The sequence below is a fragment of the Danio aesculapii genome, chromosome 9 (genome assembly GCF_903798145.1).
Source record: "Danio aesculapii chromosome 9, fDanAes4.1, whole genome shotgun sequence".
NCBI lineage: Eukaryota > Metazoa > Chordata > Actinopteri > Cypriniformes > Danionidae > Danio > Danio aesculapii.
Genome location: NC_079443.1, coordinates 2,153,784 through 2,179,382, shown reverse-complemented (window position 1 = coordinate 2,179,382; position 25,599 = coordinate 2,153,784). Strand labels below are relative to the sequence as shown.

General features: G+C 35.9%; 4 protein-coding genes across 4 annotated transcripts; all 4 read left to right on the top strand.

Moving 5' to 3' along the window:
- The first annotated feature begins 1,531 nt into the window (after nucleotides 1–1,531).
- On the top strand, nucleotides 1,532–4,274 carry hoxd12a (homeobox D12a). The gene is made up of 2 exons (XM_056464987.1): nucleotides 1,532–2,126; nucleotides 3,529–4,274. Exons 1-2 carry the CDS (start codon nucleotides 1,568–1,570, stop codon nucleotides 3,765–3,767), a joined length of 798 nt encoding a protein of 265 aa, XP_056320962.1. The 5' UTR covers nucleotides 1,532–1,567; the 3' UTR covers nucleotides 3,768–4,274.
- Nucleotides 4,275–7,380: 3,106 nt separating this feature from the next.
- Nucleotides 7,381–10,245, top strand: hoxd11a (homeobox D11a). Its single transcript, XM_056464665.1, has 2 exons — nucleotides 7,381–8,668; nucleotides 9,513–10,245. Exons 1-2 carry the CDS (start codon nucleotides 7,879–7,881, stop codon nucleotides 9,743–9,745), a joined length of 1,023 nt encoding a protein of 340 aa, XP_056320640.1. The 5' UTR covers nucleotides 7,381–7,878; the 3' UTR covers nucleotides 9,746–10,245.
- Nucleotides 10,246–16,281: 6,036 nt separating this feature from the next.
- hoxd10a (homeobox D10a) lies at nucleotides 16,282–18,684 on the top strand. Its single transcript, XM_056464667.1, has 2 exons — nucleotides 16,282–17,181; nucleotides 17,884–18,684. Exons 1-2 carry the CDS (start codon nucleotides 16,458–16,460, stop codon nucleotides 18,156–18,158), a joined length of 999 nt encoding a protein of 332 aa, XP_056320642.1. The 5' UTR covers nucleotides 16,282–16,457; the 3' UTR covers nucleotides 18,159–18,684.
- A 1,908-nt stretch (nucleotides 18,685–20,592) lies between these two features.
- Nucleotides 20,593–22,306, top strand: hoxd9a (homeobox D9a). The gene is made up of 2 exons (XM_056464668.1): nucleotides 20,593–21,237; nucleotides 21,529–22,306. The coding sequence occupies exons 1-2, from the start codon at nucleotides 20,691–20,693 to the stop codon at nucleotides 21,768–21,770; spliced, it is 789 nt and encodes a 262-aa protein (XP_056320643.1). The 5' UTR covers nucleotides 20,593–20,690; the 3' UTR covers nucleotides 21,771–22,306.
- Nucleotides 22,307–25,599: the final 3,293 nt, after the last annotated feature.

Here is a 25,599-nt window from a genome sequence, read left to right as displayed (position 1 = left end):
GGCTGTACTGTCGCCACTCTTTCCGGAAATTGCCTGTTTACAATAGTCATTTTGACTGCACGTGCATGCACTTTGTTTAAACGTGTTTTGGATCATTTGGACAAACCTTTGAAGGTAGGGTAAAATGTAACTTGCATTTATTATATACACTACAATTTAAGAAACATTCCACATACCCAATAACTAAATGCTTGTAGTAGCTGTTTAAGTTCTTGATGGTTCGGCATCTCGAGACCAGTGTAAATATGTATTAAATACATTTTAAAATATAATCTATATTGTTCTTTCGGTAACGAAATAGCAGTGGCATTAAATAAAAATGTGGTCTATAAAATTTAAAGGTTTTATTTAATTAATATGCATAAACATTGCTCGAAAATTGTAAAACCTTTTGAATGTTTAAAGTGCGTTGTTTAACTTTTACCAAAGACTTTAAATTATACACTAAATACTGAACGTTTCAGAAATATGTCATTTGACTTCATCCCTGTGTTTCGGAAATGCAAAAGGGGGGTATTTTACAGCCTCACGGCAGTGTTGAATGCGTGTTTTCACTATTAAGAAATGTACAAATGTCAATACATCATATATTTCCTCATGCATACAGTTTCTACAGACATAGCGCTGCTTTTAAAACCAATTTACTAAAACATCGATTACTAACTGAATGCTTTACTGCGCTCATACAAAGCAAAACATATTCAGAAGCAGCTTCACAACCTGTTATTTTCTAAAAGAGCCTAACATTGGTTAATTTAATTACGTTATACTATTGCTTTTACTGATTATACTAATAATTATTATTTACAAACACTTGCATTATTGCTTGACTTTCAGTACATGTTTGGACCAACACACACTGAAAACAATTATTCAAAGTTGTTTCCTTGGATTAACTCAATTTTTTACGTTAAGTGGTTGTAAACAATTTATTTGGCTGAATTTAAACAAACAAATGAAGTTGAAGACTATTAAATTTAAGTTGTTTGTTTAAATTCAACACAAATAAATTGTTTGCAACAGTTTTGCATGCAACACTTTTTTTCAGTGTATGCTTAAATCAGCGATGTCATTATTATGTACTCTATCTTTATAATCCAGAGGGCGGTCAGTGTTAAAATTATCTTCTATTATTAAGTTATTTAACAACAACAACAATAATAATAATAATAATAATGAACCTTGTTCTACCTTCTTTTAACATAGACATATAAAGCTAAATAAATTGCTTGAAATAAATTGACAAGAAATTAAAGTAATAATGCTGGGTCATATTTGTTGGTCAGATATGGACAATCCAAACAGTTGGGTTAAAACTTCTACGTTTAATCGAAATAACCCAACGTTGGGTTAATACAATTAGCGTTTTTAGAGTGTGGCCGAAGCACTGTTTGTTAATTTAAATGCAATGTCTGACTTTGCGGCACTACTGTCACATGGGCGTGGTTAGACGTTTTACTTTGCATATCACGTGACGGTGCATTAACAAATCAACAATTACCTTGCTCGTATTCTTTAGGGGTAACTAAAAACGGTTTTAAGAAGCGTTCTTGCGAGCTCGTCAGAAATGTGCGAGCACAATCTCCTTAGTTCTGGCTATGTCGCTCCCCTTTTGAATTTTCACTCGCCAGACTCCCTGTACCTCCAAAACTTGCGAGGCAATGGAGTGCATCTATCCGGGCTCCCGCAGATGTCCTACAGTAGAAGAGAGGTGTGCTCGCTCCCGTGGAGCTCTTCAAATTCGTGCACTGCTCCGGCCCAGAGCCGCGCCTACAGTGGCTACTCTCAGCCGTTTTTCAGCAATTCAGCCGCTGTGAGCGCTAGCCTCAACACCCACAAAAAGGGCTCGCTGGAGGAATCCGGGAGGTACTACTTCCAAGATGTCAGCCACAAATCAGAGGAGCCAGGTCGACCTAATGCAGCTTACGCAAGTGAGCAGAGGATCGCCAGCTCTGCCAGCAATGGACTTTCAAACCTGGAAAGGCGACAGCTGAACACTGTTGCACCCAATGAACTGAGCTGCATTGAACAGCCAGAGAGCGATGCTTCAAAACAGTCTGTCAGCTCCAGCGCTCCATTCCAGCCGTCACTGAGCGCCCAGAATATCAGACCAGCCTTCAGCGATGGTACGCTCAACTTCTCAATTGACCCTTTCGCCATAGACACCAATGCCATCTCTGTGACTTTGATTTCAGTGGATTTCAGATAGCATTTATGTGTGCAATGCCTACAAAGCGCACCGCTGGGTTGTTTTAATTTAGACATTCAGACTTTACCCTTAATAGTTTAATTTCAGAAAAGTATTATTTATAAGTTCTAAATAGAGAAATCCTGTTAGCAATCAACCACTATCAAATTACATCAATGTTCACAGTCAATTAAATAGTGCTAATGTTGTTTTGAAGTCATATTTACACGTGATTTCAGTCTGAATAGTCAAAGCACCATGGTAAACAACATAAGGACCATGTCACAAGTTGTCACTGAACGAATGTGTAAATATAAATCTAACCTAATCTCAATGTTGCTTTATTTTATTATTGAACCAAGGTTATTTTATTACGTTTAAATGACATTTTTTCGTTGTGTTTTTGTCCCTATTTGACCCAGTATTGGGTTAAAATAATTGGTTATTGGTTATAATCAAGTCATTTCAGATATTGAGTTTGTTTTCAGACGCATTAAAATGATGTTGTCTGTTTTACACATGTTTTAAGAAACTGTGCTTTAAATGTGATCTAAATCGGGCTATACTAAATCACTATACTCCAAAACAAATTCTGGGTTATTTCAACTCAAATTGACTAATATGTGGACAAATGAAACTGCTAAGATAACTGTTTGAATTCTAATTTTAGGCCAATTTTAACCCAGGGCTTAGGTTTTCCATATTTGACCCAACGTTGGGTTAAAACAATCCGGAAGTTTGATTGGTTATAATCAAACATAGGGTTTGTTTTCAGGCACCTTTAAAATAATGCTGTCTGTTTACACGTGCTTCAGGAGATTGTGTGCCATGATCACCACTGCTATTATGTTTTTAAATCTGGGTTTTAACACAACGTTGGGTCAAATTTGGACAAATGCAAAAGTGGGTTATTTTTATGTTCAAGTCAAATGACCTTTTAAAGCCAGCGGTTTTATTTTTATATTTGACCCAATGTTGGAGAGTGCAGTTTGCTTGTTTTATAAAGATGTTATGTTGAGTTGGTTTTCAGACACATTTTAAATAGTGTTACACGTTTACATTTCTCGAATTGGCGTTTTAAATGTGCCAGGGTCGTCAGAGAGTTGTTTTACTTTTTTGGGGTTATTTCATCCCAAATTAGCTTAAAAGTGGACCACTGATGAGTTAATAAGTTTGAATTAAATTTACGGCCAAATTATAACCAAATAGTAGGGTTTTTCAATATTTTACCCAAATTTGGGTTGAAATAACCCAGCATTTTATCTTTCACATTCATTTTCAAAGACTTTACAATGATGATGATAATGATGAACGTTAATAATGTTTAACCTCCTCCCCAGGACTGCCGTGGTGTCCCTCGCAGGTGAGGTCAAGAAAAAAGAGAAAACCTTACACGAAGCCCCAGCTAACCGAACTGGAGAACGAATTTATGATGAACGAGTTTATAAACCGACAGAAACGGAAGGAGCTTTCGGACAGATTGGAACTGAGTGATCAGCAAGTCAAAATCTGGTTTCAGAATCGCAGGATGAAGAAAAAAAGACTCATGATGCGCGAGCATACCTTCACTATATACTAAGATTTTTGATGTAACTGGATTTTTTGGGGATCCTTCATACAAGTGACTTTTTACGCAGATCAAAATACATTATATCTATTTAACTGGAGATTAATATTTACCAAACACCGATTAAAAGCGATTTATTATTCAGTCGGAATATTCTGAGCTTCTATTTATTTCCACAGTATCACTGCATGTGTATGTGTCTGGTGGTGGTGTAAAACGAGAATCCGAATGATGTATATAGCCGAAAGAAGTGAGCTTCATGGTTAAGAACCACAGCAAATTTAGGCTCGTGTATGTTGGATTAAAAACATACATTCTGGCGTCATTAAAACTACACTGGGCAGCTAATATAGCTAACTGGGTCATTAAATTTTCAGATCTTCCATAATTGTGTTAAAAACCTAATGTGTATCTTGCGCCCTGAATACGTTTTGTTTTGGTTTTTAACCAAAGGTGTATTGCTAAATATTTATTAAATGTTGTAAATTCTGCCTTATAATAAACTTTTGCATTCTTGTGTGATGTTTGTCTGTTTTATTTCAGTGGCTGTTTGTAAAAGTCTCTAATAAGAAGGATTTGCGTCTCGAGTCCAAGCTCAAGTTCGTTTACGTAAATCGGCTCTCATGATTAAGGTCTTCTTTAAACCATTTTAAATTTCCCAATATACCTATATGACAGAATTAAACCGTGAAGTAGACTTTTATATAGTAAATTTGCATTTAACAGTGTTGTTGGAATTTACTAATAACTCTTTTCGACCGTATTTACGTTTGTCAATATGTGATTACACTTGCGCACTGTAGCTTTACTTATTTAGCCCTTGTGCTTTAAGAAGTCAGTTCAAAATGCGTCCAAAATGTTTATGTTTACAAATAAACCTGGTTATTCATTGCAATAATCTGAAACAAGTTTAAATGGAAGAGGACAAACGTAAGTAGATTAGTAAATTGTTTATTTGCTTACAGGTATACATGATACGAAGACAAATCTGTCCTATACTAAATATGAAAAATATATTAATGATACCACAATCTTAACTCCGTGCACGTGGACATATATAAACAAATGCAGTAAAAAGATATAAGCATTGTAATACCTATTTTTTGATGCACAGATTTGTATCTTCATATATATATATAATTTTCTGTTTATCTGCAATGTAAACATGTAAACAATGTGGTACTATTGTAGACTATAAATAAGTTAATGTAATCATATACTTTATGTAGAAGGCGAATACATAAAGATTTCGATTAGTTATGTCAGATTATTTTAAAACCTAGTGATAAAATAATTATATACATAATAATAAGTAAATAAATATTTAGCTCTAAAATACAAATGTATATATTGCTAGCCACCTAACTAGAATATACAATTTACAGACAAAACAAATCCGTGGTTAAACGCACAGTGCCACCACTGTACACCTTCATCAAATATTTTAATTGAGTAATAATATAATATTATAGTAATATTCATTCATTTTCCTTTGACTTAGTCCTCTTATTCATCAAGGGTCGCCACAGCGGAATGAACCGCCGACATTTCCAGCATATGTTTTACGCAGCGGATACCTTTCCAGCCGCAACCCATGGGGAAACATCCATACACTCTCATTCACACACACACACACACTCATACATTACGGCCAATTTAGTTTATTCATATAATAATAATAATATTAACTCTTAAATATGGATCTTTATAGCGATGTGCATGGAATTAATATGCATGGAACCTTTCTATTCAATAAAATTGTGGGATAACCAGTCCTTTAATTATTACAATGTACTTCATACTAATAAAAAAGGTTTGCTACAAGGTTGTTTGGGGAACCAAAATTGTTTTCCAGTAGTATTGAGGCAAAAAAACAACCTTTTAAAATAAAAGCGCATGCATATTATCATAAACATTATTAAGAATGTTCATTATTTTTATTTAAAATAAATAGCCTACGTATAAAAAACGCCGGGTTATTTCTACCCAATTCTGGATGTAATATAGACTAACCCAACTGCTGGGTTATTTTTTTTTAATTAAATGAATACGTCCAAATTTAACCCAATGTTTGTGTTAATCCATATTTAACCCAATTTGGGTTTAAATAACCCAGCATTTCTTAAAATGTATGAATAAATACACACGTTTGGTCCAACTGATATGTCATCAGCATTTCAACAGCCCGTTTTTAAAGTGATGAGTTATAAGACTGAATAAGCAAGAAACAAGCGGAATGGAATTTTCTTGAGCGCGCTGCCAGACGCTCTACGACCGCCATGGAAACTGGGGGCGCCAATACAAAGTTAAGGTCAAGTTAGTTGCTTTTTTCCTTTTCGTCTCAAAAACAGACAAATCTAGACAGATTTCCACACATTTCCCCACCACAGCTAAACTACGCTATATAAACGTATGCATATTTTAATTTTATACACTTATTTTATGAGTAGCAATGTTTTAAATAGGTTTGCTGCAAACATTTTAGGCGCACATGAGGTCAAACCGCGTGACATATTTGCTGCTTATTCTAATTTAACTCATTCGATATAACTTATGTTTAAGTATAAATCTTTAGACATCAACTAGTAAAGAATTAACACTTTGCTATGCTCCAATACTTTGTTTCTGCACAAAATAAATAAGCGGAGGGGGGAAAAGTAGCCCACGCATCGTCCTTCATTAGGAAAACAAACATCCACTGCGATTCAAGCCTGCTAAACATTCCTACTGACCGCTTTAAAATCCTAAAAATGTCAAATGAATTGTTTTATTTAGTGTGTGTGTGTGTGTGTGTGTGTGTGTGCGTGTGCGTGTGTGTGTGTGTGTGTGTAATTGCATTACATTTTAAATTCCCGAGCTTTGCTAATCTTTGCCAAGTATATTCTACCATGGTAGAAGTTATAAGTTACCATGGGGAAAAAAACTTATAATAACAATCAAGTAAAATAATAACTGTTGTGGTTTTATTTTGTGGTGTGTAACGCATTTTACGCCTCATCTATAAGACGTCGATATTTAAATAAAGTGAATGCAAGTTAAGGTTGTAGTTTTTCGTACTGCTATTGGCAGTAACGCAGCTGTCTGTATTTACCTCCACCCTGAACAGTACACCACAGCACATCCTTTTGTCTGTGCAATAAAATGATTTGGCTGGCGGTTATTGGTGATTGCCGAGTGCGCATTGTCTCAGACCACAGACGTTCAAAGCCAGAACAGTTGTTTTGTACTTGGCAGTGTGAATCCGTGTATCTCTTCCCTTTCTTCCGCTCGATAATCGTGCAGGAGAGTTTTATTTAAGCCCCTACAAAATTGGTACTGGAATACTACCTTGAGTTTTACTTCACGCTTAAAAGAAAGGTACAGTTGGACATGTTAATATTGCATTACCATTTGCGGTTTTGTTTTTTGCTAAAGGAAGCATTGTTGCACACTGTTTACACTGTGACTAAATGTTTACTGTCTGTAGACTGTGTAGAATTAAGGAAACATTAGCTTTCGCTGACATAAGAACAGACAGTCTGTATGTGTTTGGTGAATTCCCGATTTCTCTGTCACTTTTTACATGTTTATTATTTAATTTTCTTCTATCCTTTTCACTTTTTTCTGAAATGGTTGTAGCCAAAGGTTTAAAGGGATGGCTTTTGACTTCCAAGCTCTGAAAAGAGGAGTAGCAATTATGATAATAGCAAAATAGCCTACGTGTAAGCACACGCCTAATAATAAACCATGCATTTTTTATCGTAAGGCTTGCAGATCTCCATTTTAGAGTACAGACAAAGAGAGAGAGAGGGAGAGACTAGAAACGTTGCTTCAGTATAGTCGAAGTTTTCTTTCGGCCATGAGGGTAAGTGGCTATGAAAGCTAGAAAAATCTTGAAACTGGATAATACATCGCAATGTGGCGCATGGAAACTAATTTAATTGCTATTTTGGACGTCTCTTGTTTAATATACTGTTGTGTGATTGAGACCAAACGTAGCTAACGTGGTATTTCTGTGATTGTTTACTAATGCCTTGTAATGCGCACGGGGAAATCAACATGGGAGTTTCAGAAATGTAGGCAACCAATGACCTGCCTCACGCGGTTACCTATGAGCCGCTCTCTTAATGACTGATATTGATATATGGTAATTTTTTTTACCGGATCACATGACACAATTACCTCAAGAATCGATCAAGATGAATTGCACGTCAGCGTACGTTTCCGATTTTTTCTTCCTCGCGAGTGCTATCCGCACGCATATGGTGCAATAGATGGGCAAAGTTTAACAGTCAAGCAGACGATTTTTCCCCCCTCTCCACGGCTAAAGCGAGCAATGACGGACTACGATGATCGCAACAACTGTGCATCTAATATGTATTTACCGTACTACGTCTCTTCTCCCGATTTCTCCTCGGTTTCATCGTTTTTGCCTCAAACTACGTCGTGTCAGGTCAATTTCCCCTATTCCTCGAACATAGCGCAAGTCCAACCTGTTCGCGAAGTGACTTTCAGGGACTATGGACTGGATCATCCGAGCAAATGGCATTACAGGGGCAATTACGCTTCGTACTATTCAACGGAGGAGATAATGCACCGAGATCTCTTGCAGTCCACAAACAGAGCGGAAATGATTTTTAAGAACGATTCCATGTACAGCCATCACGCTGGTGCTAACTCCTCGTGCAGTTTCTTTACCAACGTCGGCCGGAACGGGGTACTTCCACAAGGATTCGATCAGTTTTTTGAGACGGCTAACTCTGAGAAGCCCAACCCTGAGCAGTCCAAACAAAAGCCAGATACGAGTGTCCCCGGAGATGCTGCATGCAACGCGTCTACAGATAGCGCGGAGCAGACCAAACAGGACCCTACAGACACCGTGGAGGAGGAATCCTCCGTTTCAACCTGCGATGAAGAAAAGAACAGCGGCTCGAGTAAGTCCAGGCGTTTCACGGCGCTTCAGTCTACCATATTACTTTGTCGGTTAGCTTTTATGTGCCGCTTTATAAGCATGCAAAAGTTTTTATGTAGCTAGTAAGATTCTCTTTGCTGTTGTAAAAATATTTACGATGGGAAAGGCTCTTTGCTTGCATCTCTCTCCACTGTGTGTGTGTGTATGTGTGTGTTTGTTTATATATAATGTTTATATATATATATATATATATATATATATATATATATATATATATATATATATATATATATATATATATATATGCACGATTTATGAATATAAAGAAATGATAGGTGTGATGTGAATTAAGAATTAACACATTTCTCAAAATCCTAATTTACAAACCTCGAGCCTGTTGCTCGTTTCAGGTTTATGTAATATTTTCACAAAATAACTTAAAACCTAAACGACTTAATATCGCATTAAAACAATCATTTGGATTATTCCTGAGAGCGCTTGCTTTTGGACGAGGTGTGTGTGTGTGCGTGTGTGTGTGTGTGTGTGTGTGTGTGTGTGTGTGTGTGTGTGTGTGTGTGTGTGGGCCGCATGCATTCGTGTGTAAGTCATGTGGCAGACCTTGTGTTTTTTTGTAGCCCATGAATGCATTTTTTAATTTCTCCCAGTGTTTTGTTTTTGTACATGTAGTGTGTGTATAACATACATGTTACTCTGAATACCAGTTATTATTAATGTAGATGATTTGTTGGCTAGTTGATGTGCTGATAGATTCAGCATATTAGTGCAATCATCTGAGGAATGTGTAGTTGTATTGTCACTGAGTTCGAGTTCATTGTAATGTAATCATGTTACGTTTCTTTTTGTAGGTGCGACAAAGTCCAGAAAGAAGAGATGCCCTTATTCCAAATACCAGATCCGAGAACTTGAACGAGAATTCTTTTTCAATGTGTACATAAACAAAGAGAAACGTCTGCAGTTGTCAAGAATGCTCAGTCTCACAGACAGACAAGTGAAGATTTGGTTCCAGAACCGAAGAATGAAAGAGAAAAAGCTGAACCGAGATCGACTCCAGTATTTCACTGGAAATCCATTGTTCTGAAAGTCATGCTATTGGCCGCTTCAGGAGACCAAGGCTATTCTGTCATGCTTGTGGGACCTCAACCATTCGTCGGACTTGACTTATCTTCACCTCAGCCCTGTTTTTGTACCACTATGCAAAATATTTGCTATATCAAACAAAAAAAACACACATCATTTTATTCGCAACTGCACTTCTGCACAAATTATCTATTGCAGTGTATCCGCAGAGATGGACATTATCAATTGTCAGTATCATAGGTACCTCGACAATCCCTTCACACTCTGTTAATGCCATTGGAATGCAGTTGCTTTGTGTTTGTTTGTATTTATTTATTATGTTTTTTTTATTTTAAAATTTTTACTTGTTTCTCGAAATACATTCAAGTAACAACTCGCACTGCGTAAGCAGCAAATAGGTTTGGTTTCATCAAATCAACACGTTGAGGTAAAACTGTGTATGCATTTATTCATTTGAAGCATGTATATGTATCAGTGTATTAAATAAAAATACAGGACGTACTTTGCAGTTTTATATCTATTGCAGTGACTGACGCCTCTTAATTATATGTGGTCGTGTAATTTAGCAACAGAGTTTATTAACAATTATGCTGTTAAATAATTTTATGTAAGCCTTGCATTGCGAATTGTCCGTCCCACTTATCTCTCAGACGAATTAGATTTGAACAGATAGAGAGCATTTTCCAGTGGTACACTTTATGAGCCTTCAGCTAATTCTTTCGCTTGTATGTTGTTTTACACTATGGCTATTTACTAAACCTTGAACAGTCTAGACAGTACAATAAACTTTGGGCAGTAAATTAAATTGGGGCTATTGGACCCTCTATCCACTTCAACTGCGACTTTGCCCTGAAACACAAAGAGTGCAGATGTGTGTTTTTTCTTAGAAAAATGTGGACAGATATGAGTGAAAATATAAAATAACACAGAGACTATGTTATAAAAAGGCCTAGTGTCCGGCTGGAATTACACATCATCTCATTTCTACAAGGGTCTCTGGTTCGAGGCTGTTTACGTCAAGTGTAGCACGTGAGCGCTAACAGTCACCAGCTTAATTTTCGTGCTTTCTAAAGTTAGATGTTGTCGACTATTTTAAAATGTCGAATCAAATTATGCATTTGAACTTCTGTAATGTCAAGGTCGTCACCCTTAACCTTTTTGAATAAGTAAAGGCGCCGTTTTTGCGGTTCTCTCTGAAAAACTACGCCCTCTCAGAGGCGCCGCAGTGCAGCACGTCCCAATATGGCCGCTGCAGACCCTCACTGGAAACACAATTGTCGTCCTGCAAATACCTCCTAGGCTACCTCTTTCTGGGCTACGTTAAATCAGCAGGCTCCACATAGATGCAGTTTGGCCTGATAAATATATGTACAATGAAATAAAATATTAATCTAGTTGTGAATTCTTCCTGTAAAGGGAATTTAATGCAAAAGCAACAATGTCGTAATATGCTTATAAAGATCGAGCAGAGCTTTCTGATGCTCACAGAATTAACAAGAATCTAAAGTGCTGTTGAGTAATTGTCATCTATTATCAATAGACAGTAGGCCAGCAAGCATTTTTGTGTGTTAAAGGAAGTACACTAGATGTCTAATTGACGTATATAGTATATAAGTTCACAATTAAATCACAAATTCATCTCGATGTTGTTATTCTTCCCATAAAGGGAATTTATTGCAAAAAAGCAGCAATGCCGTAATATGCTATACAGAGCAGGGCTTTCTCATGAGTATGCTTATAAAATTAATAAGAGTACATGCATGGTGCATGTTAATTGTCAATAGACAATAGGCGAGCACATATTTTTTATAGTATATAGTGAAATCCCAAATTCATCTGGTTGTTGCTATTTTTCCCATAAAGGGAATTTAATGCAAAAGCAACAATGCAATCTGCCGACAGAACAGAGCTTTCTTGTGAGTATGCTCACGGTATTAATAAGAATCCATGTTGCTGTTGGTGCATATAATAACTGTCAATAGATAATAGACCAGCAATTTTATGTGTTAAAAAAGTCTATTAGATGTCTAATTGACGTCTAAATATATACAGTGAAATTACTAATTCGTTTCGTTGTTATTCTTCACATAAATGGGGTTTAATGCAAAGCAACAATGCCGGGATAGAGCAAAGCTTTCTTGTGAGTATGCCCACATTATTAATAAGAATCAAAAATGCTGTTGGTGCATATGATACTTGTCATCTCATATCAATAGACAATAGGCCAGCAAGCTTTTTGTGTTAAAAAAAGTATAATAGATAATAGAAAGTATATTTTAATCACCAAACATATTTAGAAATTGAAAGATAAGAATTAAATTCAAGCAAAATATTGAATAAAAAAAACTACAAAACAATATTTACTTTTTTTTTTTTTTGCTTCTCTTGATTTTTCCTCTTTGTTAAATTTGTATTTAATATTTTTCTATAATATAATACATTTGGGTGTAGTTATTTTGTTAGATGAATTCCAAATTTGGCTTCAGTGCTGACTAATCTAATGTACACTGTATGCACAAATATAATATTGTATAGCTTCCTATTAAAAATATTAAATTAAAAGATAGATTTGCATATTTAGATTTGTTATATGCTGAGCATTGTATGTGTATATATATATATATATATATATATATATATATATATATATATATATATATATATATATATATATATATATATATATATATATATATACATACAGTGAAATCACTAATTCCTTTGGTTGTTATTCTTCCTATAAAGGGAATTTACTGCAAAAGCAACAATGCCGTAATATGCTTATTGCGATATAGAGCAGAGCTTATGCATACTGAAAAAAGTGTTGCATGCAAAACTGTTGCAAATAATTTATTTGTGTTGAATTTAAACAAACAAATTAAATTTAATATTGTTCAACTTCATTTGTTTGTTTAAATTCAGCCCAAATAAATAGTTTACAACCACTTAACGTAAAACAAATTAAGTAAATCCAAGGACTCATCTTTGAATATTTTTTTTTCAGTATGCTCAAAGAATTAATAAGAATCCGTGTTATATTAAAGTATAATTTTTTGCTCATTCAAACTACTTATTTAAAATGAGCTGAAACAACACAATTCTTGAGATTTCATTGGGGCAACTTAATTTTTTTTATGTGCAATCCACATAAATTTGTTAAAAGTGTTGGGACAACATAAATGAATTGTGTGGAACCCTGCATTTTTTTACAGTGTCGGTGCATGTGTTAATTGTCATCTCTTATTAATAGACAAAAGGCCAGCAAATACTTTTTTGTGTTAAAAAGACGTATATTAGACATTATTTCTAATTGACGTCTATATAAATTGAAATCACAAAGTCATCTCGTTGTTGTTATTCTTCCCATGAAGGGAATTCAACGCAAAAGCAACAACGGCGTAATAGTGTATACATGGGTTATAGCATTAAACAGAGCTTTCTTATGAATATCCCCACAAAATTTATAATTAATGTTAATTGTTTTCTTTTATTAATAAACAATAGGCCAGCAAGCATTTTTTCTGTTAAAATACGTTTAATAGATGTCTAATAGACGTCTAAATGTAGACGTCTTGGCTAAAACAAGGTTACTTGGTCTTGCAACGAAAATCTAACAGACGTACAATAATAGCCCAAACTAGACTATACACTATAAAACACGCTTGTTTATTTCAGCCCAATTCTGAGTGCAATACGGTCTAAACTAACTGCTGGGTTAATTTTTTGGAATTAACGTAACAGGACAAATTTAAACCCAATGTTTGGGTTAGTCCATATTTTTCCCAAATTGGGTTTAAATAACCCAGCATTTCTTAGAGTGTAGTCATCAAAAGCACACGAACAAATGACTACACGTGAGGTCTTATCTATTCTCTGTGTTTGATGATCAGTCTAATTTTGGGATATACTTAGATTATCAGATCCCAGATTAAGCCTGGACATCAATGCTTAAGCGTCTGTTTAACGTAAATATAGAAAAAGAATATACTGAAAATAAAACACTGATGTCTGACACTTTGTCAAGCTATTTTTTTTTTTTTTTTTTTTTGCTAAATGTGTACAATCCCGTGTTGTTGTTTTTTATTTTTATTTTTTACAGAAAGCATTTAAATGCACCCTCATTTATGTGTTGTATAATATATTACTCACCATTTACAACACTTATTTACATTCAGCTGATGCTGCTTGAAGCCACGAGAGGGCGAACTTACCGCAATCATCGGACCCGGTGCTGCATGTAATCCAAGTGTAGCTGTCCTAAAAAACAATGACTATGATCTTGAGCGGAGTTATGTGCTCTAATCTATTCTTTCGCACGCGCACTGTTAGGGGCAGTGCGTAATTACTGTTATTCGCTTTGTTCTCCTTTATTTTATAAAGATTTACGCTTTTGCATTACATCTCAGAGTAACCTAAAAGCCTGAAACATACATTTTAGTCCCGGGCGGAAGATATATTTCTCTGTGTACTTGGAGGAGACTATTTCAGTACACGTTTTTCGCTTATTCTCTGAACTTAGCTTGCCTTTTACACGCTTAAACATTAGGTTGTACAGTTGTTTAGAAAACGTCTCTTTCGACATTACACTTTAATAAATAAAAACCATGCTACGTCACAATTATACTTATCATTCTTATACTTTGTCGTCGTTGTGGTTGTATTTAATGCAACGAGTTTTACAGCCAGTTTTGGCAGATACGTTTTATAAGGGTTTAATCATTGTTCAATTCTATTATTTCTTTCACATATATTCGCATGCGGCAGACTTGCGTGTGCAATAAAAACATGCAATTAAATTTACCTAATAACTGTAGCCACAGGATGTATAAAATGGATGTATTAAACGTTGCACGCAGATCCTTTATAATACTTTTAATTTAATTGTTATACATGCGAACCATCAATTAAAATAAGCAAAATGTTAGGCTACCTGTAATTATTCCGTATTTAGTACAATGCATGCTAAATGCATTTGTAAATTTAATTGCATGTTTAAATGCATGTTTAAAATAAGCGAAAACTGTGCCTTTAATTATAAGTTATTTAGTGGAATGTACATGCATATCTCTGTAAATTGATATGCGAAATGATGCATTTAGTTTAGTAGTCAAATATAATAATTATTATTAGTGATAGTAGGTGTCAAATGTCAGACATTTAGCACTGATCACTACATGAGTGTTAATGTCTGCTGTTTTGTTTGCTTTTTATTCAGTTATTGTGTAATTTTATTTACTTATTGTATTTATATGGAAAATCTGAGAGTGTTTACTATTTCTAAACTAATTTACATGCATGTTAGGAAGGATTTAGCGCGCATTTGCGTTCGTCCTTTGTCTAATTAAGACTGTATAAAACTATGCGTTATTGTGCATTTGACTAAAAATTAACACGATAAAATCTGCATATAAACGCATTTGTTGCACCAAAAGCTAATTTGATATTTAGTATTTTATGCAGATAAATACAGTTACTTGTTTATAACCAAAGATTATACATCTGTAACAATTGCTCAATTATTCAACAGCATACAATTCTGCCTGCGCATTTTCTGTGAATCCAATAATTAAATGCATATTATTTGGTCACATTTGTAAAATGCTGCTAATGTCTTTGCACCTTAAGGTGAGCAAATATTAGTATACACGTTTCTGACATTTTATTTTTTTAAACGGCAACAACATACTGCTGAAGATGTGCGTGCTTTCAAAGTCAATCTGTAAATGCTCTATTTTTAATAAGACCAAAACATTTAATAATAATAATGTCAACTATTAATGTCCATCTATTATTTTAAATATGAAACAGCAAGTTTAACATCACAATACATACAATTAATTGTAACATTTGAATTAGATTATAGTTTTGGCTATTTCAGAAACGAGCACTCATTATTATAATGTGCTGACAACTTAATACAATTTACTAACCCACTAACAATTATAATCGAAGAAGTACAAGCTTTAATCCTTTGGATTTAATTTAGAATACACCAGCAAACAACAAACAAGTTATTACATGAATTATTACAAAGTAATTACACTTTGAAAAAAAAGGGTCTAAATAGAGAACTAGCATCATAATTTGTGTCGATTAAAACGTAATTATAAAAGCCAAGAAAGAAAGGCTGAATAACAGTTGTGCTTTTCACCCACAATCCAGATTGCGACAGTAGTGTTTAGGCCGACGCCCGCAGGCTCATTTCATACTGCATTGTCCTCTGCATTTTGCCTAAAGAAACAGTGAACTACGAGAACATTATTCTGCAGTACGCTCATGCGTTTCTTATCTTGACCTTGAATTTTAATTCGACAGAGACCAGGATAGCTTCAAACGCCATCATTAGTTTTCCTTGTTCGTACTCTTTGTTCGCCGTGCAGCCGGCCAATATATGAGTCCAGTTCTTTTGTCTTAATTGTATCCTGAAAACGGATTTAGCAACGCTATTTTGACCGTCTTGAAATCAATTTCAAGTCCTTGTTCTAGGTGTCGCTGTTGACCACGTCTGAAACTTCAAATCATGTGTCAATCCGCCCACGTGACGGGGAAGAGCCTGCGTCTCAAGGCCATTTTCAAATTTCATTGGTGAGAGTGTCATGTGGTTGCAGAGAGACTCGCTGGGTTATACAGGGATTGTTTTGCTAGATATGTCAGCTTACAGAGGACACTTCTCTGCTTCTTAAAACAAAAAAACAAAACAAAAAAAATCCAAAATGTCCTTTCCCAACAGCTCTCCTGCAGCAAACACTTTTTTGGTAGATTCCTTGATTGGGGCGTGCAGGACAGATTTTTATTCCAGCAGTAACATGTACATGCCAGCAGCCACTGCAGAAATGGGAACCTATGGAATGCAAACCTGTGGACTCCTGCCGGCTCTTGGCAAACGGGGGGAAGTAAACCACCAAAATATGGACATGACCGTCCACTCGTACATACCTCAAACTGATACCTGGGCAGATCCGAGCAGGTCCTGCCGATTAGAGCCACCGCTCAACCAGATGTCCACCTGCACATTTTCACAAAGCATAAAAGAAGAGACTAACTGTTGTATGTACTCCGACAAGAGAGCAAAGGTCAGTTCGTCTGAGATACCCGCGTACTCCAGTCTGATTCCCGAATCATGTTCCGTTGATAGTCCTGAGATTCCGGTCCCTGGCTATTTTAGACTGAGCCAAACTTACGCGACGGCGAAAAACCCGGATTATGACAACGAGACGATGAGCCCAAACACCACGTTAATGCAGCTGAACAGGGCGACTCCAAAGGCACAGTCAACGCCCTTTGTCGAGGTGGAAAAAAAGCTTGCGCACGATCGGGACACAAGGAGCTCTTCCCCGGCGCAGAGTCCAGAGCCCAAAGTCAGCACGCTGGAGGAGAAGAATTGCTCAACTGAGGCGTCTGTTTCCAGCCCCGAATTGCCACACAGAGAAGGCAAAGGTGGGTACAATAAACGGATTAATCGCGTCTTGGTGTAATGCGAACGCTCTAGCATCATAAAACCCAATATAAAACACAAACAGCCCGAAAGTCGTAATGTTTAATGGGAGTCTTACTCAGGTTGCAGTAAAAGCCTTAACAGGAAACGGCGCTGCGAGGGCGCGTTAACATCAAATACCTTTTGTTGCAAGTGACTTGACATTCTTCCTTGGCCAATATAAGCACAGCCTCGGTGGAAAGTATTTGCGACATTGTCCATTCAGCAGGAAAATTAACGTTCTGTTTAATCTATGGAAATCATTAGTTGCCATTCATTTGATAGCTCGGGAAAATCCCAGTTGTGGAGGAGCAGAGTCTAAATATGAAAACATCACACCTATAAAGTGAATTGGTTATAACGTGCTTTTACTGGATAGTTTGGGATTCAGCTTATAAAAACAACACAAGCTCATGTGATAAATAAAAGTAAACTACAATCAAGAAACATTAACATTTATTTAGTTAACGCTTTATTACTTAACTTCAGTGGGAATAATTGTGTGTTGCCACATGGGCAGTTGCGTATAAGGCAGTACGTTAACATGTACATGCTAAAATATGATATCTGCTGGCATACATTATTAATTTCATCTGTAAAAAAATGTTTTGCTGTCATGTTTGTTGGGCTGGCGCTGTTGTTCACTGTGTGCTTTTGTTTTGCAGAATCTAAAAACGACACACCGACGAGCAACTGGTTAACCGCGAAGAGTGGACGGAAAAAGAGATGTCCATACACAAAACACCAGACCTTGGAATTAGAAAAGGAGTTTTTATTCAACATGTATCTGACTCGGGAGCGCCGTCTAGAGATAAGCAAAAGCGTCAACCTAACTGACAGACAAGTGAAAATCTGGTTCCAAAACCGCAGGATGAAACTCAAGAAGATGAGCAGAGAAAATCGCATCCGTGAACTGACGTCTAATCTGACTTTTTCGTGAGCACGCAGACAAGTGCAAATCAAAAGCCTAGCCCTTCATTTCGGTCCATCTATGTTCTCCTGTGTAACGATGACATGAGGGCAGTGTGCATTGTTTTTGGCTACTTTCACGTTCCAGTCTTGTGATCGTCGCTAAATCCTTGTCATTTATTGCTGCATCTTTGAAATGTGCATTTGAAATGTGAAGCTTTGTGTAATTATCATGTTACACAGGGTATTAAAGTGGTGTTAGGTCTTAACTTATAAAACTAAATAGAAACCGACTATTTCAGGCGGTTTCATTTCAGCGGGGATTGAAGAAAAATGTCGCAAACACATTTGTGTTTCCCCTAAAAAAAACAAAAAGCTTGAACGTTTTGGACAAGAAAGCACATTTGAAAGTGAAGATTACCCATTCTTTCTCCAGCGAAAACGTACATTTGTCTGAAATAATAATGTATTTCTGTATAATAGGTGTTTAAATATGTCTGTATCAGTGCATGTTTGTGGCATGTGGTCAGTGGACTAATAAATTGATAATGTCATAATAGCGTTTGGTGTCATATTTGGTATAATAGCGCTTCTAAGCCACATCAAAACCATAACACACACACACACACACACACACACACACACACACACACACACACACATGCACTTAAAGATGAGTAAATACAAAGTCATCTTCAAATTGTTTAATAGTTCATAGGCTACAAGCTAAAATGCATGCAATACTACGAGCATGTAATGCACGCAATACTAAGTCAATTGGCTTTTTTTGTGTATACGAACATGATTTTTTCAGGTTTTTCTCTGTCTATCTCTTATATATTTAACTTTTTTAATTTATTGGCTATTATTGCACATATCAATAATGTTTATTAAGCCTATTAGCGCTTTAGTCCATTTGTTTTGTATGTTTCGATCAACGAAAATGTCGTGAAATGCGTATTTTGACTTGGTATTGTTTATTTATGTTACGAAAACTCATAATCAAAACGAAATCATTGCAACAAAAGGAATCGGATAATGCAAATTAATAAAAAAACACAAAAATAGCAATTTCCCTGTACGTCTCAGACATCAATTTGGGGTATACCAGTTCCCAAATTAATTTTAGATTAAAGTGCACCAAAAGCACACAGAGACTTTAGATAGCATTGGTTTTATAAACGCTATAGTAGAAATAATTTGGCCATACTATAACATATATACATACATATATATATATATATATATATATATATATATATATATATATATATATATATATATATATATATATATATATATATATATATATATATATATATATGCAATTGTTAAGCATTTTAGTCCCTAGCAGCGACCCTTTTATAATATATGCAACACAAACACAATGCCATACGTAGGGTAGTGGTAGTTTGCCTACACATGTTTAGATGTGTTCAAGTGTGTGGCCACAGATGGGAACACTTTATAATTTTGACCAGAATTGTAACTGTTAAGCTCTTGGTGACAACTTGTCGACAAATAACATTATACCACATTGTTTTTCGCACTCACGTTATTTTCCTAAATTAAGAAGAAATATGAAGTGCATTCTGCTTTACATTTCCCTCGTGCTTTCTTAATCCCTCCTCACACAAATGATCTACTCGGTCTTTAAACTTTTATTTTAATTATAATGTGACGCGGCGACATCCGCTTTTCTTTTTTACAATCAGTCATACCACAAAGAGGTCGCCACTATACAACGCTCAGCTTGTTTTATATAAAAAGGCTACGATATTCCCATGTTATTATTTTTATTTAATGTAATGATAGACATGTAGGTCAAGACACCTTTAAATGCCAAGAGTCTGTTTTATTAAGGGAACATTAATACATAATCAAATGCACCTCATAAAATGTTTTATTGATACACATAAAATGCTATGACTCTCTTTTCAATAAGTACCAAAAATATACAAATATTGCTTCCTCTGTCAATCTTACAACACCTCACAGTCCGTATCAAACCAACAAAGACCAAATTACAGATCTTAGCAGAGACGAGCGTTTGTAAAATATGAGAATCTGTGAGGCTGGTGGTTCGTTGTTTTACAGCATGTTATTACATTTATTTTACGAGGACTTGCAACTCGGTACTCTATAAAATACTTTACAAGGCTAGAATATGACATACCTTTATGACGAAATTTTGCAAGATTTTACACTGCTAGAATCGTTTGTTAATGTATCAGTGTTGAGTGCTGGCACTGAAATAAATGGGTGCATTAATCTGCCCTTGTAAAAAATACAGTCGAATAGTTTTAAAAACATGACGAATGTAGATTAGCACTAGCTACTAAGTTAAGATAAACATTATTTATCCTATATATTTTTTTTCCAGGAGTACAAAATTCAACATACCGTTATCAGAGGACTGATTTACTCTCTGTATTAGTAAATATGATCACGTGATTCATGTAACCAATCACTGAAGGTGAAGGCAGCAAAAATACTACGATTGTTCGGAGGCAAGGTTTCGGAAACAGAGTACCGTTTTATATGAGTTCGAAGGGATCCAAAAATGTCGACTAGTTCAGCTCTCAGCAGTTATTATGTGGACTCTATTATAGGGCACGAGACTGAGGATGTGTACGGAGCGCGTTATATCCAGGGTTCTCACACCGCGCCCGCGAGGCCGTCAGGTGTGGTTGAAAATGCGGACTTTTCCTCGTGCAGCTTCGCTCCTAAATCAGCCGTGTTCCCTGCGTCCTGGTCCTCGGTTCATCAGCCATCTACTGCTACTGTATCCGGGATTTACCATCCATACGTTCACCAGACCCATCTTTCAGACAACAGATACGTCCGATCCTGGATAGAGCCAGTCGCAAACCACATCTCTTTAACGGGCTTCCACTCCAACAGTCGGCACAGCGGTACAAAGACTGAAAGTTTACCCCCGAAGAGGACCGAAAGCGCCGCGTTTGAAACGGAGACACCGTCGGTTCCCGAGTTTAGTTTAAACGCTGTGTCCGAGAGCGCGGATAAAGCTAACGAAGAAAGAGTTGGAAGTGATATTTCGAGTCACGGTGAACCTAAAGACGAAAAACAACAACAACAACTTGACCCAAGTAAGTAAAATGAATTGCCCCGTGATTTACAGCTGTCGGAGTGTCCTAAACTGGAGGTTTTACAAACCTATAAAAGTCTCCGGGCGTTTACCACGGGCCGAAAAATTGCACTTATCCCTATAGTGGGTATTTAAAAACATTACACATAATTGTTTTTATATATTAAACACAAATGACTAAATAATTGAATGGATGAATATTAACACATATCTCTCATTGTGATTTGGACATGACCTTTATTTGAGTGACTTGTCGATGTTAAGCCTATTTTTTTGATTTTTCTTCTTTTAGGCAACCCTGCTGCCAACTGGATCCATGCGAGATCAACAAGAAAGAAGCGTTGTCCGTACACCAAATATCAGACTCTGGAATTGGAAAAGGAGTTTCTTTATAACATGTATTTAACGAGGGATCGTCGCTATGAAGTTGCACGAATCCTGAATTTAACAGAGCGGCAGGTGAAAATCTGGTTTCAGAACAGAAGAATGAAAATGAAGAAGATGAACCGAGAGAGGAGCAGCAAAGATCCGTAGTGGAAAGCGTACTAGAAGCTAACGCGCGTTTATTTAGCATGCTCGGTTTAGGATACAACTTTTGTCCATTTTGTGTTTCAGTCACTCGAGATTAAATTGGCATATTTTCTATTTAATTTGAGATATTGTTGAAATATAGATTTTTTTTTCTCTCAGATAATTATTATTTGAGTGACTTGAAATATAAGAGTATTTCAATGCCCCTCATTTTTAATTCCCAGGTCTGAGCATTTCCTATTTTGCACAGTGTCACTAATTGCATATGCATATTAAAATATCCTACAATAAATGAGGACATGCTCCGTGATCTGCTAGTTCTTAATCTGATTATATTTAAATATTTGTCCACAATGCATGCAAATACCCTACCTTCCATCTTCATACAGCTGTCATTTACTGTGCCATGAATTTGACTTCTTTCTGTTTTAATTGGACCTTTTGTACAATCTCATATTGAATCTAGTGAATTTCTCGTTGAAACTCTTGTTGCTGGTAGATGCATCGAGAAGGTCTAAATTATAAACTAAAAACAAACACATTCTGGTCTGTTTTTTCCACAGTGAAGCTTGTCTTTGGTGCTGTATAGCGAATTTGGGCGTAGACCCTTTGTTGAATAGCCAAGTCATGCACTTAATATGCTACTAAGAAAATATGTTCCCTTTTAGACCAATTTTAATAAATAAATCGTAAGTTCGACAGCACACTGCTTGTGTACTGCTATTTTAAAAACACGCGATCAATGCCACAGAATGCGACAGAACAAATAATTTAATTATCAACCCAAAATAGAGATCTTTGTCTCTAAAACGAATACTGCTAAAAATGTTTATGATTAGGAAAAGGTGTTGCTAGAAAGCCCAAATTATCGTCAAACCTGTACCAAGAATTGCTTTAGAGCAGGAAGAAACGGGGTCCAATAAAGCTATAGAAAGAGCTAGACGTCTGGACTAAATGAGTTTATGGTACAGGACTTTAATTGCTCTTCTCTTTGAAACTAACCTCACTGCTTCTTTGTGTGTGTAACTTGCACACAGCAAAACGTAGACACTTTTTCCTACGGGGCGTCTGGTCGATGCTATTGATAGTGAGTCTAAAGTGCCATCGACCCCCACGACACTGAAAGTCACGTTTATTCACGAAATGCATCGCCTCTGCACGTTTTGGGTGATATTACAACAAAATGGATTTAGAAATGTTTTAATTAAAGTTAAGCAAAATGATCAATGTACGATTTAATTTACAAAGCAAGCTATGTAGACTGAAAATATAGCTACAACACTAATTTAAGTTCATATAAAACACATGCATCGTGCCAGCAAAAATTAAATAGGTTAAGATAAAGAAACTAAATAAATAAAAGGAAAGAAAGAAACTTAAATAATGCATTCTGCAATTTTCAGTGTGCATTATTAAACGGGGCTGCACATTATTGCCACTAGAGGGCATTCCTGTTCTGTACAAATACATTGCCAGTGGCTGTGCACACTTACTTAAGGGAGCTTAATGAAATATTTAAGCATGAAAACTACTGGTAAGATTACAGAATTCACATAAGCTTCCAGAACGATGATATTTCGGTATGAATATTCGCGCCCAGTTTACATGGATGTGGTGCATCTGTAGCACTATACAGGGTCTGTTTTGAATAAAACCATAGATCTAGATGAAGAACAAAAACAGGAATCTGGCCAGTGAGTACATCAGCGGTATATGGATCTGTGTGGATATTTCAGCTCAAAATACGGTTAAAACAGATAATTGCATAGGCCTAAATTAATACTGTGGATAGCCCTACATATTACGCCAGTTTCGATCGAGATTCCGAAATTGGCTATTATTATTATTATTATTATTATTATTATTATATTAGGTTCTGTATTATTATTAGAGAATAAAAGATAATGGTTTTCCTGTTAGGTCTATATAGATCATTTTTCAATTAACAGTAGCTATACTTAGGCAATTGTTATGTATTACTCTATACATATTACGACGGTTTCGATCGAGATTCCGAAATTGGCTATTATTATTATTATTATTATTATTATTAATATATTAGGTTCTATATTATTATTAGAGAATAAAAGATAATGGTTTTGCTGTTAGGCCTATATAGATAATTTTTCAATTAACAGTAGCTATACTTTGGCAATTGTTATGCATAACTCTATACATATTACAATGGTTTCGATCGAGATTCTGAACTAAAATTTCCTATAATTATTATTATTATTAGGTTATATGTATATTATTAATAGAGATTAACAAATGCACTAAGCGATAGCTAGTTTATTATTATTATTATTAGGTTATATGTATATTATTAATAGAGATTAACAAATGCACTAAGCGATAGCTAGTTTATTATTAGGTTATATGTATATTATTAATAGAGATTAACAAATGCACTAAGCGATAGCTAGTTTATTTTGACAAAAGTAATTATCAGGTTGTAAAATCAAGAGTAGAAATTAGAAAAAAAATAGGCTTTACTCAATTCAATTCATGTCTATTTATATAGCGCTTTTACAATGTAGATTGTGTCAAAGCAGCTTAACATAGAAGTTCTTTTAGACTTTTAGATATAGCAACATGTATACATATCACAAAGCCGTATATTGTAAAAACAACGTGTGTACGCTGCCGCAAAAAGAAATAAATTTACGCAAAAGTGAATGGTTTTGCTGTTATAACATAGACTATTTTACATTAACAGTAGCTAATACGTAGGCTTTATTCATGAATGTGCTGTTAATCAACTAATACCGAATATGTCGAGTCAAATACAGTGTGTTTTAAAACAGCGAGGCTACTTTCTGGTATAGGCTACCTATATTGTTATTTGAATCCTACTTCAAGTTTAATTTTAAGCTTTAATGGCAAACTATTTCCAATAAACTGCGAAATTTACTTGCAGTTTCTGAGTAGGAAACGAATCTAAATACATTAAGCAAAAAAAGACATTTAGGCTAATGCTAACGGCCGCATGTGCACCCCAAACATGTACAGTTCCTGAACGTAAATGGAAAAGAGCAAAACATAGGCTTAATCTAATTGTCCCTTTCCTTCCTCTCCCTCCCTGTCCGTCATGTGATCTATAACTAAAAGCAAACGTGTTTGAGGCATGCAGGACCGCAGAATCTGGCTATGGGCCTGTTCGAGCCAAATACACCATTCAATAGCAGCAGCTCTCAATCATATCCAATTCCACTGGCATTAATAATAACGATCTGACAGCATCAATGACTTCTCACTCCGTCGATCTCTCCGCATAACACACACCGGCTGAAGTATTTTCTCCTGCGGATCAACATTTCCACACGATGCTGAACGGTAGGCCTGTGTGGTGGCGTTTTGGCGACGGCTGGCCCTGATGCGATAATTTTATCTGTTTGGGAAATCTGCGACACAGAGCGCCAGTTATCAGTCGGATCCTCGCGGAATTACGTGTCACAGCGACCGCTCTAAATTTTACGCACACGATAACTTTCAAAGACAGCGGGGTCTTTACGACACTCCGAGCGGCCGGGTCGCCACAGTACCGGGCCTTGTAAATCGTCCCGTAGAAACACTGGCTCGGAACCAGCGTGCCTAAATCAGCGCTCGCCTGCGTCTCAGATGTTCCCCCGGATGAGACTTCAAGGTTGCGTGCCATAAAATCTGTTTTCAGATTAGCGTATAGCTTCACTTTGATTATAAAGGAGTTCACATTCAATACTTTATACCCCTACATTATTCGGAAGAAAGAATAAACATGCCTAATATGCTACAAAAAATCTCAAAAACAAAAACAACATGTAAATATCACATAGATGACCACGATTGAAGA